Source organism: Chondrus crispus, genomic scaffold (genome assembly GCF_000350225.1).
Source record: "Chondrus crispus Stackhouse genomic scaffold, scaffold_293, whole genome shotgun sequence".
NCBI classification, from domain to species: Eukaryota; Rhodophyta; class Florideophyceae; order Gigartinales; family Gigartinaceae; genus Chondrus; species Chondrus crispus.
The window spans coordinates 4959-18244 of NW_005179177.1; the positions used below are offsets into that span (position 1 = coordinate 4959).

Genomic DNA, 13286 nt, shown 5'->3' on the forward strand with positions numbered 1-13286 from the left:
CTCGTGTTTGTCTCCCGCGGATGTTTTGACAAACAAGTTTATATCTAGTGACCGCATTTTGGTAGAGAACTATTTCGGACGTTTATGCGGGCTTTGGAATGTGTTAGGATCGAAATGTAACTGGTCCGAGATTAATTATGACCCCATATTTCGTCTATGTCTAGTGCTGACGAACTTCCACATACGCTGGAAGCCGCTGCGGGATGACGACATGCAGTTATACCATCAGCTTACAAGCAGGTGGTATCACATTGGGAATTCTCAACTCGAACGACGCCGAAGGATACAGAAGCGCTATCGTCAGAGACGGGCGGACTTCGTGCAACGCCAATTTCGTGCAGAGGGGGTGAGGGAGCTGTTTGGGAGACAGCCAAGCGAAAGTATGTAGGGACAGCAGAAAGATACTGTACTATCGTAAAATTATCATTTTTGCTCTCGATTTTTATGCATTGCTGTATAGGACGTTGAGTCGGCTGTTGGAGTCCACTACAGCATATTTTAGCTCACCTTCAAAAGGACCGAGTCGTCCTGCAATTGTCACTGTTCTGTTCTGCGCAAACCCCCTTCATTTGCGTTGGGAGACCTAATGACTCTCTCAACGGCCCGGACAGTCATTCCTCCCTCATGTCGTTGGTCAGCGGCACCTCCCCTTTTGCTCAGTGGTTATCACAATCATATTGGCGACATCTTCTTGCGCCTTTCGTGCGCGGTCGTGCGTCTCCGTCCTCCGCATCTCCCGCTATCCCCTGCACCTTCATACGACATGCCCCAACCTTCCGACATCCGCGCCCAGCCTCAATCCTCCGCTCCCCATCATCCACAATGGGCTGCACTCCCTCCAAGCCGCGCTCCGAGACCTCCGCGCGCGCGCCCGCGCCCGCGAAGCCCGCGCCGCCGCGCCCCGCCCCGGTCGCAACGCACGAGACCGCCTCCTCCGCCAGCCTGGTCGCCGGCTCGATGGCCGCCGTCGCCTTCCACGGCCTGCTCAACAGCGATGGCCTGACGCTGTCGCGCCCAGCCACGTCCGCGCTGTCCAAAGTCTCGCGCGTGCCGCGCGCGTCGTCCTCGCCGCCGCCGCTGCCGCCGCCGGAGCCGCTGACGCGCGTGGTCGGCGTCGCCATGACCATGCCGTACGTCGTCCTCGTCCCGACCGTCGCGGACGCGCCCGCCGTGCAGCGCCTCGCGGACGACGTCTTCGCCCACGCCCACACCTATCTCAACGCGTGGAACCCGGCCAGCGAGCTCACGGCCGTCAACTCGCAGAAGCCCGCCAAGCCACGCCCGCTCTCGCCGCACCTCGCCGCCCTGTTCGACGTCGTCGACCGCGCCTTCGACCTCACAGGCGGCCGCTTCGACCCCACCACTGGCGTCATCTCACGCGCGTACGAGAACTGCATCGCCGACAACGCACGCCCGCCGCTGCCGGCGGAGACGGCTCGGTACAAGCACGCCATCGGCTGGCGCAAGCGAATCTCACGCACCGCAGACACCGTCACGCGTGGCAACGCAAACACCATCGTGGATGTCGACGGCATTGCCAAGGGATTCGTGATTGACTTGCTCGTCGCCGCCCTCGTCAACGCTGGACACCTGAACTGCTACGTGGACTGGGCCGGCGATATCCGCGCGCAGGGCCACCACCCAGACGGCAGGCCGTGGCGCTCGGCCGTCATGGCCCCGCCGTCGCTGAAGCGCGTATTCGGGCACTGGAAGGACGGAACCATGGACGAGCTGCTGCGCGACGACGACGTCGCCTTCTTCGCAGACTTTGCGTTCGACCGCGCAAACGCCGGCAAGCTTGACGGCGCCGCCATCGCCACGTCGGGCGACTACTTTGCCGTGCAGCGCTACGGCTTCCACCATATCGCACGCGCAGACACGCTATCTGTCATGAAGGCCAACCAGATGTCGGTCGCGTCGGTGTGCGTCGCCGCGTCGACGTGCGCCATCGCCGATGCTGTCGCCACTGCGTCGATGACGTTTGACCGCCTGCCGCAGGCCGTGGCCTTTCTGCAGCAGCTCGTCGACAGCCACCCGGACACCGTGTATGGGTATTGCGCAATGGACCGCGCCGAGGCCACGTGGCCCGACGCACCCGCTAAGAGCCTCTACTCGGCAAACATCTTCAGCCCCGCCCTGCGGAGCGAGCCCAACTCCACGTCCACGAGCTCCGGCGATGAGAAGGGCCTCTCCGCCGCAGAGCGGCAGCAAGCGGTTGGTGACATTGGGCACCACACGGTGACCAACTACTACCGGTGCACGTTTGACGGGGCGGAGATTGAACTGGACAACTTTCGCGGGTGCTCCATGCAGCCGGAGCAGGTGGTCTTATTTGTGACGGATGACGAGTTTTTCAAAAGGGCGTCGCTCGTCGCGGAAGACCCCCTCAACCAGGTAAGGGTGGAGCTTCTCGCGCCGCGGCCTTCGACGTCGTCATCATCATCATCCTCGTCACTGATGCTGGACGAGCGCAAGACAGGCGTCACGGCCGACTTATCGCTGAAGAACATCTCCGTCGTGGGCGGGTGCACCGTGGTACAGGCGGTGGTAACGGCGGTGAGCCTAGGCGAGGCGGAATTCGTGCAGGCGATTTACCGAGACACGTACCTTGCCAAGCGCGCGGTGGCACTCGACGTACCGCGCTCCAAGCTGCCGTTCTACCCACTGGACAAGCAAACCAAAACGTTGCTGCGACAGATGCCGTCGGCGATGTGGGTGGTGTCAACCAGCGCGGCGCACGGGGAGGATCTGGCGATGACGGCGACGTCCGTCACGGTGCCTGCGGCGGCGCGCGGGATGATATGCTTCAATGTGGGGCACTCGAGCGCGTTCTACGCGGGGCTCGGCGGGGTCGGGGCGGGCGTGAGGCTGTTCGCGCTTTCGACAAGGCAGAAGGACATTGCCGAGCGGTACGTGACGAGGGCTGCGTTGGGGAAGGAGGATAGGACACGGGTGGAGGAAGAGTGCATGGTGGCGGCAAGTTGCACGATTGAGCATACCGAGGATGTGCAGGACCATCACATTGTTTTGACGAAGATTGACGGCGTCAAGGTGCCGGAGAAGGACGAGGAGGGGTTGATGCCTTTGGTTTGGCAACACGGAAAGTTGATCACGGAAAGTTGATCACGTAGCGGTAGGCGCCGGGTGCTGAGAGTCGGCCCTTGTGCGCTACAGTATTAAATTATATAAACGCTTTTTTAATTGAAACAAGGTCTTGAGCAAAGAAAAATGCAGCAACTCACAACTCAGAAATGGCCATTAGACTCGCCCCTCCCGGTGCACCGCCGTTCCCATCGCCGCCCTCTCGTTTCCCCCCCTTTCTATCCCGATCGCCTCCGCCGACGACACCCTCATCCTCACTGAAGGGAACGTCATCCAAGCCCTCGACGGTGAACAAAACACACACTCGTTCTCTCGTTCTCCCGCCATTTTTTGTACACGTACGGTATGTGAAATGTATTGCAGAAGGGACTTCACTATACATGTATATATCACATTCAGGTTGCAACGTGTTTCTGACTGTCGTACCTCCGGTGAGTGAGAATGTCCGGCGAGCAAGAATGGCCGCGGCAGGAAACAATGTCGTCTCTGGCCATCCCACCGAGCACAAGGAAGGCACAAGGAAGAGTGCCTGGCCTCGGTCTACTTGACGGTGTAACCACAAACAAGTGCTGATCGGATAGCCGCGGCGGTATCCTGTACCCCTGTCTTCTTCCTCCCTGTTTCCAACCATCTCTTAAGAGATTAGATGGTTGGAACAGGGACACTCAACACACTTACACATTAATACACATTAATGTGAGAGTGTCCGTGCACGAGCAGTTGCCCGTGGCCAAACAAGCCAACACCTCCATTTCACACAACCTCTTCATGCTCCATCATGCTCCCCCCACCACTACCAACAAGCCACAGCCTCCCGACCACCGCCCGTCTTCGACGCTACACACGCCGTCAACCTCAACGCTAACACCGTCGTCAACACCGTCGTCAAGGTTTCGTTTCCTGGCGGAAACGAAGTTTCTAATACCTGACAAAGCGAAAACCACCGCAAATCCGCCGTGCATATCTTGAACTTCATACTACAACGACTGATATCGCATGTGCCTGTTCCGCCTCCAGTTTTGTTTGCTGGTCTCGCTACGCGCAGTCTCTACGGACGACACTATTCCCCGCACACTGACGCAACTGCGCGCGACACATAGAAAAGATGTACCGACTACTTTTTTTGCGGAGAGGGGCATCGAGGCGTCGGGTAATTAGAAACAACATCGAATACATACAAATTTCTCCTGGCACATCATCCCTTACTACATATACCGTGGGTACAACCCCTCCTGTCCTGTCCTGGCCGGGACATCCCCTTTTGCCCAGTGGTTATTCACACACTCACAATCACACTACTGCACGAGCTCGTAAAAGTACAGTTTTGCTTCTACCTGGATCGCAATGTGCCGACCTGAAGTAGAACAGAACCAACGACCAAGTCTCGCAACGGTTGCTAGGCGGATTTCGTCATCTCCTGTCTTGTAGAACACTCCATCTCGTTTTTGCCGACTCCTCAGTTTCCTCTCCAGTTTCCTCTCTAGATCCGCCGCCGTGAGTTTGCCCTCATTCGTATCGATGAACTGGCGCAGATCGCTCTCTTTGAGATACCCAACATCATCGTATTGCTTTTCGCAGACAGCGCTTTGACTCGTCACGGACAGGATTCGTAACGTTCCTCCATCCACCGTCGCTATTCGCGACCCGTCCCGGAACCAAGCAATATGCGTTGGAGGTTCACTGTTTCTGTTTGTCCTTAATATCACCCTGTTTCTGTTTGTGCTATACTTTAACATCACCCCTGTCTCAATATCCCATATCGCAAGCTCTCTTCCAATTCCAAAGGCTACGCGTCGCCCGTCAATTCACCAAGAGATCTCTTGAGCTGGCACTGGTACCGATATGTTACACCTGTCTCCCAATTCCAGATCATAACTCCGACTCTGATTGGTTTCCCATTTTCATCAATTTCAATTTCAACATATCCAGTTGACGCGATCCACTTGTCATCTGGAGACCACTTCACCGAAGCAAAAGAGCGAGAAAGAGTATCATAAGGGGAGAACAGAGCCCCAACAGAGAACGGAGCCCGCCGAACAGAGAACGGAGCCCGCTCAACAGAGAACGAAGCCCGCACACCTTCTTCACCTTCTCTCCAGGGCCGCTTCACAAAGTTGAACCAATCTATGTGAACTTCGTCTGCAAATTCGTCTGAATACCACTCAAGCAGACCGCGGTCCGCAGCCCATTTCAGGCCGACCGAATCTGGGACACGTTCGGGGGCATCGCCCATCGTCTCTCCTGTTTTGGCGCCCCGCAGCACGACCCCGCCATCTGTATGCCCACATGCCACCCTGATCGCCTCTCCCGTTCTGGCGCTTAACAGCACGACCCTGCCCTCGTTACTCCAACTGCCAAGCGCGATCTTCGTGTCGTTTCCAGCCCACGCCATGCACCCGATCCACATGTAGGTGTCCGTGATTCTCTCCCATAACTTGTTCCCAGTCTTCCCGTCCCACAACCCCATCCCCCTTCCAAACGACACGAACACCCTCGTCCCATCATTGGACCAACATGCTTTGGACCAACATGCTTTGGACCAACATGCTTTTGCGTAACCACCGTAACCATCCTTGGCCCAGGCCTCCCCGCATTCCCACAACTTGTCGCCCGTCTTGCTGTCCCACATCGCAAACGTTCCATCTTCTGCTGCCGTAAACACCCGCTTGCTATCTCTAGACATCTCCAGACAATGCACAGGGCTTGCGTGTGTCTCAGCATCCCCCCACATCTTCTTCCCCGTCTTCACATCGTACATCACTACGTCTCCGTCTCCAACCACAGTAGCACATATGTCATCGCTTGACCACGCAACAGCCGTGAATTCTTGCCCTTCCTTGTTGACCTTGTCGACTTCCTCTTCCTCCTCCTGCACCCTCTCCAGATTATCCCACCTCCAAATGACAATATTGGAATTCGTATCCGCAGAAAACATCCGCTTTCCATCTTCTAGCCAGCCCAAGACCACAACACGCGCCCTGTATGTCGCCATGTGCCGCCGTACTTCTGCCCCGGTCTCTGTGTCCCTCACAGAAACCTCCCCGCCGTCACCGGAAGCAGCCAACCATCTCCCATCCCCGGACAGAGATATTGCCGTTGCCAAAAAATCATCAAATTTCGATATTCTCTTCCCCGAGCGTCCGTCCCATACCGACACCACACCCTGCTCGCCACCACTCTGCTTGCGATATACCTCGCCACAGCACAACCGCGTCCCGTCCTCCGACCATGAAAGACAGCGAACGTCTTCCAAAGGCGCGCTTTCCGCGATACTCCTACCAGTCTCCCCGTCAAAGATCCACAATCTTGCAGATACTTTTTCTTCAACAGATCTTTTTCTAAGTCCCACCATCGTGAACACGCACGCGACCCGCTTTCCATTGTTCGACCACGAAATCAACCACTTGGTCCAATCGAAGTCGGCTAGTCGAATACTCGGCAAGCCAATCACCCGAACCATCTCCCCTGTCTCTGCACACAGTATCAAAATTGACATGTTTGAGCCGCATTCTCCCGTGCACGCCAACCGTTTCCCGCCCGGTGAAAGCGATACTTTCTTAACAACATGGCCCCGCATATTCGCTGCCTCCTTGATCTTCACACCTCTCTCAACATCCCACAACACAACCACACCATCTTCTCTCCCAAACGCTACTCGCTTTCCATCCCCCGTCAAGTCAAAAGGGCGACTGTATCTCTCTACATCCAGGTGCCCTACATCCAGTTCCTGTCCGACTCGCTCTGCTGTAGCTCCTGTATGCATATCCCACACCTGCAAGCTTGTTCCATCTTCCTGTACTACCGCTGCATACTTTCCGTTCTCCGACCAAAGCTTGCTCCCCCATCCCGCTTTAAACGACACGTTTTCTTCCATTTCCCCGTCCCGGAATGTCCGACGAAACAGATGCCTCCTCATTCCCCCCCAAGCGATCACTTCGTTCTTAGCTGCGCATCCCGACATTCCCACCACCCTCCCCTGGTCCGGAAATATGTGTTGCACCGCGCCTGATACGTTCAAGCCAGGTGTAAGCGACTTCAACCACGGCTTCTCCGCAACTTCCTCTATCCTGCGTAAGAACTCTCCAATTACTTCCGACTCGTTCCTGAATCTCAACAGACCATCGTACAGCTGAAACCATACCTCTCTCGAACTTCGACGAACAAAGGACGCACTCAACCTCGCCTGTCTAGCAATCTTCTGCAACGACCACAGCCTGCCTCCCGCTTCGCACCGTTCTCCGTCTTCCCCGGCTACGTCCGTCAAAATCTTGAAATCCTCTTGAAGATTTAGCCCCTCTGCCCGAGTTAACTTCTCTGCCACCCACCTGGCATCACTCAAAACATCCCACAAATCCTCGCCCAGCTGCGCCCCCTTGAGATGGCGGCACAAGTTGTGTCGGAAATACTCGTCCTCCACCATATCCTTCTTCCACCCTCTCCCGCAAACCCACGGCGGCGCTTCTTGCCTGTTCTCACTCTCGTTCCATTGCCATTCTTGCACAAGCTTTTCATGCCACCTCTTCTCTCCCCCATTCCCACATCTCTGTTGCACGTAATCGAGCTGCAAATCGTGCAAACTGACTCCGGCGATGTTGCGACCACTTAACACTCCATCCTTTCGTTCCACTAGACTGGCCTCCACGAATTCGTGCAGCACTTTCAATGCCTGAGCTTTTCCTTTCCGTCTCCATAACAAACAGAGCACACTCAACGGCAACCATCCTTGGCGCCGAATGACCACCAGCGACTCGTACATCTCGGCGTAGGACATCAACTGCCCATCTCCTCTGGTCTTCTTTCGATCCATCATGCACAGCGAAACTTCAAACGCCATTGACAGGTTCTCGTATAGGTACGTCCCATCCGCTCTTTCGTCCAATAGTATTGACGATGTATCTTCCAGACACTCCAAGTACTCATCAAGCACATTTTTCAGACAAAGTTCTTTCGCAATCTCACGATGTCTCGCAATCGCTCTGCCAACCACGGACAGCGCAAGCGGAAGCCCACCGCAAAACCTCAGTATCCTATCCGTTTGATCCCCCAGGTCCTCAACCTCTTCACGTTGTAGGTCAGCAGACTTCAGCAAGATTTCCAGAGAGGAAGCATCTTCTTTTGTCGAAAATTGGATTTCTTCGCTTCCCTCCACCACGCCCCACTCTCGCGCTGTGAACGCTGTACGGCTGCTGTTCTCCACATCCGCAATTTCTCTCAGTCTTGACATGACTTTACTCCCGGCTATGCCTTCTCTCCCGACCATGCCTTCTCTCCAGACATCGTCGATAAGTAACAAAATTGTCTTCCCTTTGAACCACTCTGTGACCCTCGAAACCGCAGATTCTAGCACGCTTTCTTCACGCACCGCCTTCGCTTGCGTTTCCCCTCCGCTTTCTCTCGTGATGCGGGCCAGCTGTTCCATTACTCCTCGTTTTGTCGCGTCTTGACCGAGCACCAGCCAGTATATACCGTCGCAAAACCGGCTGCGAACCTCTTCATTCAAGGCCAGACCGCGTAGGGCGCAAGACTTTCCGATGCCTCCCATCCCCTTCGTCCCCACAACCCCTCCACGGCGCGCTCCAACAGCACCAACATTTTGACGGTCTCCCGGACGCAAAACACTCCGCCTCAATCGTTCTTCCGGAGCCGTCATACGTTCCGTACTGTTGCCAGCATCTTCACTGCGTCCAAACTTCAGTATGACATGGTCCGGGTTCTTTGGCACTTGAAACGAAGCCTTGAAGCCATCCTTCTTCGGGTCCTTCTCCGCGGATGTAGTACGCATTTGATGACGAGCATCGCCAATGGCGTCGCTCCTCTTCGCCTCTTCCTCGAGTGGGCCATGTACGCCTTCTGTCACAACATCGCTCGAATCCTCCTCACCTAGCTTTTTCACCTCCAGAAATACTTGTTCAACAAGATGTTCCCTTGCAAGATGGCCGAATTTATCTCCCGGCAGGTTAGTTGCCCTTACGTCATTCTCAATCCCAGTGATATCTGCCAGCTCTTTTAGCTCCCTCTTCACCATATCCGTGCTCGCCTCGCGTTGTCGTTCCTCGCTAAAAAATTTCTCCACTTCAAAAATATTCTTTCCTTCCTTATCCCGGTACCGGTCGGGCTCCAACTCTCTACATTCCCGAATACTTAGTCTGTAAAATACCGGAATCAATGTCGGTGGCAGCATCCCGCGCGCCATCGCTTCTCTCCGTCGGCGTAGGAAGCAGCGCAGCTCCCTCATAGTCCATTTTCGAGCGGCAAACTCGGGAGAAAGAATGAAAACGCCGACCATAGCAGACTCCATAGCCTTCTTCATTGTATCCGGTCCGTGGCCCCCGGTCTTTAGCGAGGTTTTGTCGAGGAAGCAATTAAAACCCTGATCTTCCAATTTCTGGGAAAGAAGACGTGCGATGTGTAGCTTGTCCGGGCCAGCATGGCTTATGAACACATCGGGAGACCGTATCTTTCGCCGTTTTCTGCTTGGTCCCGTCTCTTGCCGGAAGCTTTCCTGCATTCTTCCTAAACAGCCAGACTCCGAGGACAGAACAGAAAGAAAGAGAAGTTGGTGAGGTGCGGAGTGTGTTTTGCGTGAAAACGGCCCCGGTCGCTCGGAAAACAGGGATGCGAAGGTTGATGGCCGCGTTCAGCGCGTGGCACTCTTGTCTTTGTCAACGGTCAACGTGTCTACGGCGTTGTCAACGAAAGCGGAATGAGTGGGGACGTTTGTGTGGATGAGTAGGATGAGTAGGATGAGACGAAGTACTTGCGCTTGCTGTTTCGTGAATGAACGCTCGTAGAACTCGAGCGTGGAAGGAAGCACCCAGGGTGTATTACAGCCTCGTGAATGAACGCTCGTAGAACTCCAGAGTGGAAGGAAGCAACCAGGGTGTAAGGGCTGTTTGTTGCTCGCCTCTTGATGGTGGCGGATTTGTCAGAACGCGGGGGGGAAAGTTTACTCTGTGCTGTAACAGCTGGCCTTCATGGCCACCAATATAAAAATATCTTGCGTTGTACTGTAGTTCACTGCCGACAAATCAACTAATTTACAGTACTTTGGGTCTGGAATACTGTAAGGAAAAAATAAACTCCAATCTCATCATCGCTTTCGGCCATCACCAATCACATCGACAACTGCCCTTTGACGCAAGTCGCCGACAATACAGAGTAAAATCACGATAGAGTGAGAGCATTGACGGACCGCAAGGACAGACTGTCAGCATTACAGTCTGTCACCAGCGGTACTTAGACCCGCGAGACGGCGATGACGAGTAAAGACACCCCCATGAGGATTACGATTCATCAGGTTATGGCCCGCTTCGCACCACTACGACACACCATCAACTGAACGCAAACTGGATCGCGCTACACGCACTCGCAGCCGTCGAGCGTCTGCAAACAGACCAGCCGGAAAGACAGGCATCACAACCCGCCCCCGCCGCCCCCTTTCCGAATCCTCATCAACACCCAACCTCCTGCATCCAGCAGCCCTTCTCTACATCCCTCCTCCCAGGCAACAACGATCTCACACGGTCACCACCATGGACATTAAGGACATCCCCAAGCTCGACCGATCTAACTATGGACCATGGCTCCTGGCCATAGAATCCGCAGCCTACACACAAGATGCAATCCAACATATCGAGGGCAACCCGCCCACCCCAGACGATGAGCAGGAACGAAAATCCTACCTCCACGCCAAGCACAAACTCTTAGGCAAAATGCTAGCCACAATACCAGCGGACATCATCAACCTCTTTCTTATGCCTGACGAGAACCCCACACCACATGACATCCTGGAGAAGCTCAAAGCCCATCTAGACACAACGAATGCGAGTGACCACCTGTACCTAAAACAACTAGCGGAACAGTGCCACATCGAACCAGGCCAATCAATCTATGAATACGTCCAACGCCATGAGACCATTAGGGCGCAAATGATCGCGGCTCGCTACCCCGACATCGCTAAACAGAGCACAACAGTAGACTACATGATCGAAGGCCTCAAACACAACCCAACAACAGTGGACATCGGACTCCAGCTCCTATCACTGCAACCCAAAGACGTGAAGGACTTCGTGCACAAATACAATCGAATCGAAACATACCGTCAAGCCATCCAACCAAGCAACCCTTGGCCACAAGCAGCAGCCAGAACACGAGCGTACCTACCAACCCACGGCCGCCGCCCCCAACCCCGGCAAATACGCCGACCCGCCACAAGACACACCAACCCCTGCCGCCATCACATCTCAAAGGGCGTCAGGAACCCGCAACACGCGGACAGCGAATGTCGAGACCAAACAAATCCGCAGAATCAAAAAACAGCACGTCGGCGACCCGCCGCCAAGGCACGAGCCATCCTCGAACCAGACGACGCGCATTACAGTGAGCTCAACATGGACGACACCGACACCGAACCCGACCACCACCAAGGCGAGGCGGGTACGTTCATCCTAGACTCCGCAGCGCATCCCACGCACACATCCCGCCCCCTACCACACATGAAGCTCCTCACCCATCCCACAAAATCTCTCACAGCAACTAACCAACCCACGAAATGCACCCACGCCGGCACCATTCAGACATATACCAATAAGGGGTACCCCCTACGCCTCAAAGCAGTACACAGCCCGAACATTCCATACACACTAGTATCTGTCCACGCTCTAGCATCACTAAAATGCACGGTCACATTTGACACAAATACGGCACACATCAGGGACAGACAAAACAAAGTCATCGGCACGGCTCCATGGAATAAATCACTGCACGCCTATGCCTGGTCACCCCGAAAAAGCACCACCCGACACACAGCCAAAAGTGCACGCACCATGCCAACACGAGCCAACAACCGCACGACGACCAAGCAACCAACGGCCACAGCACAGGCCACCCCACCCCGATCAGCGACAAAATCAGCACACCTATTGCCAAATCGCACACCCACCAAAACCCGATCGCCAAAAATACAACACTTCCACGACCCCAACCCACACACACCCAAACAACTGACAAAAACCACCGCAACCGCGTACCAGTGGCACCTCGCCCTCAATCACTCCCCGCCCAAAGCGCTCCAACGCATGGCACAGGAAGGAACCATCGCTAACCTCCCAGCCAGCCTCCAAGGTGCCCCCCCACCCATCAGCTGTTCCTCATGTGCGCACGCTCGACAATCCCCCCGGCCGCACCCAACCGCACACCACTCACAACAAATCGCAGAGCAACTCAGCTCAGACACATGCGGCCCCATCACACCCCCGTCAACACACGGAAATGCACACATATTCACCTGCATAGACACGGCCAGCAGATACCTGGTCACCTACTACATTCGCAAGAGACAAGAAGTGAACGCCATAATACCGCAGTTGTTCCACACGTTGTCCCTACAAAACAAAATCCCCCAAGCGTACAGGACAGACAACGCTAAAGAATTCACATCGACGCACGCCAAAAGCACATATCAATCTCACGGCATACAGCACATAACCAACACCCCCCACCAGCCACAAGAAAATTCTATTGCCGAAAGAATCAACAAAACGCTGTTCACAAGTGCCAGAGCAGCACTTCATCACGCATCACTACCACCCCAATTTTGGGAGGACGCAGTACGCGATGTCGTCTTCAAGTACAACATAATGAGACACAGCGTCACCAAAAAAAGCCCGTGGAGCCTCTGGCACGGCAGACCAGCGCGCATGACACGCATCTTCGCCTTCGGGCAAATCGGAACAGCACCAATTCACGCACACAAAACCAAACTCCAAGCTCGCAGCGAACCCGTCCGATACATGTTCCCAACATCGGAAACGCATATCATGACCATCACGATAAACAGTGCGCGATACAGGGTCATCCGAGCGATCGACTTCAAACCATACTCACGACACCGGGATCCCACACACACGTCAACGCACGCATTCAAAACCAAACTGACAAGACCCAAACCTCGAGCACAAAGCAACAACAAGCGCCGATACATACCACCATCACGAACCATCGACCAAACCACAACAGCACCACGCCATGCCCACGCAGCACGGCAGTACCCGGACGCGGCAGAATGGGAGACCGCACACAACGCTGAATTAGACATGCTGGACCAACAGACCACGATAAAATGGATACCGCCATCAGACGTGCCCCCGCACGAAAAACTCATTCCCCTCACGATGACGTACAGA

At 55.0% G+C, this 13286-nt stretch overlaps 3 protein-coding genes; 2 read left to right on the forward strand and 1 right to left on the reverse strand.

The window, feature by feature from the left end:
• Positions 1-211: 211 nt before the first annotated feature.
• CHC_T00005436001 (hypothetical protein) lies at positions 212-437 on the forward strand. XM_005717037.1 is given in 2 exon segments: positions 212-388; positions 389-437. The coding sequence occupies 1 exon segment, from the start codon at positions 212-214 to the stop codon at positions 386-388; it is 177 nt and encodes a 58-aa protein (XP_005717094.1). The 3' UTR covers positions 389-437.
• A 688-nt stretch (positions 438-1125) lies between these two features.
• On the forward strand, positions 1126-3123 carry CHC_T00005437001 (hypothetical protein). Its single transcript, XM_005717038.1, has one exon. It carries the CDS (start codon positions 1126-1128, stop codon positions 3121-3123), a length of 1998 nt encoding a protein of 665 aa, XP_005717095.1.
• A 1145-nt stretch (positions 3124-4268) lies between these two features.
• Positions 4269-9610, reverse strand: CHC_T00008788001 (WD40-repeat containing protein). XM_005717039.1 is given in 2 exon segments: positions 4269-4888; positions 4889-9610. 1 exon segment carries the CDS (start codon positions 9608-9610, stop codon positions 4889-4891), a length of 4722 nt encoding a protein of 1573 aa, XP_005717096.1. The 3' UTR covers positions 4269-4888.
• Positions 9611-13286: the final 3676 nt, after the last annotated feature.

What these genes read in the sequence shown, in the direction of transcription:
- CHC_T00005437001 (XM_005717038.1), top strand. Translation starts at nt 1,126, where the DNA reads ATGCCGTACGTCGTCCTCGTCCCGACCGTCGCGGACGCGCCCGCCGTG.
- CHC_T00005436001 (XM_005717037.1), top strand. Translation starts at nt 212, where the DNA reads ATGCAGTTATACCATCAGCTTACAAGCAGGTGGTATCACATTGGGAAT.
- CHC_T00008788001 (XM_005717039.1), bottom strand. Translation starts at nt 9,610, where the DNA reads ATGCAGGAAAGCTTCCGGCAAGAGACGGGACCAAGCAGAAAACGGCGA.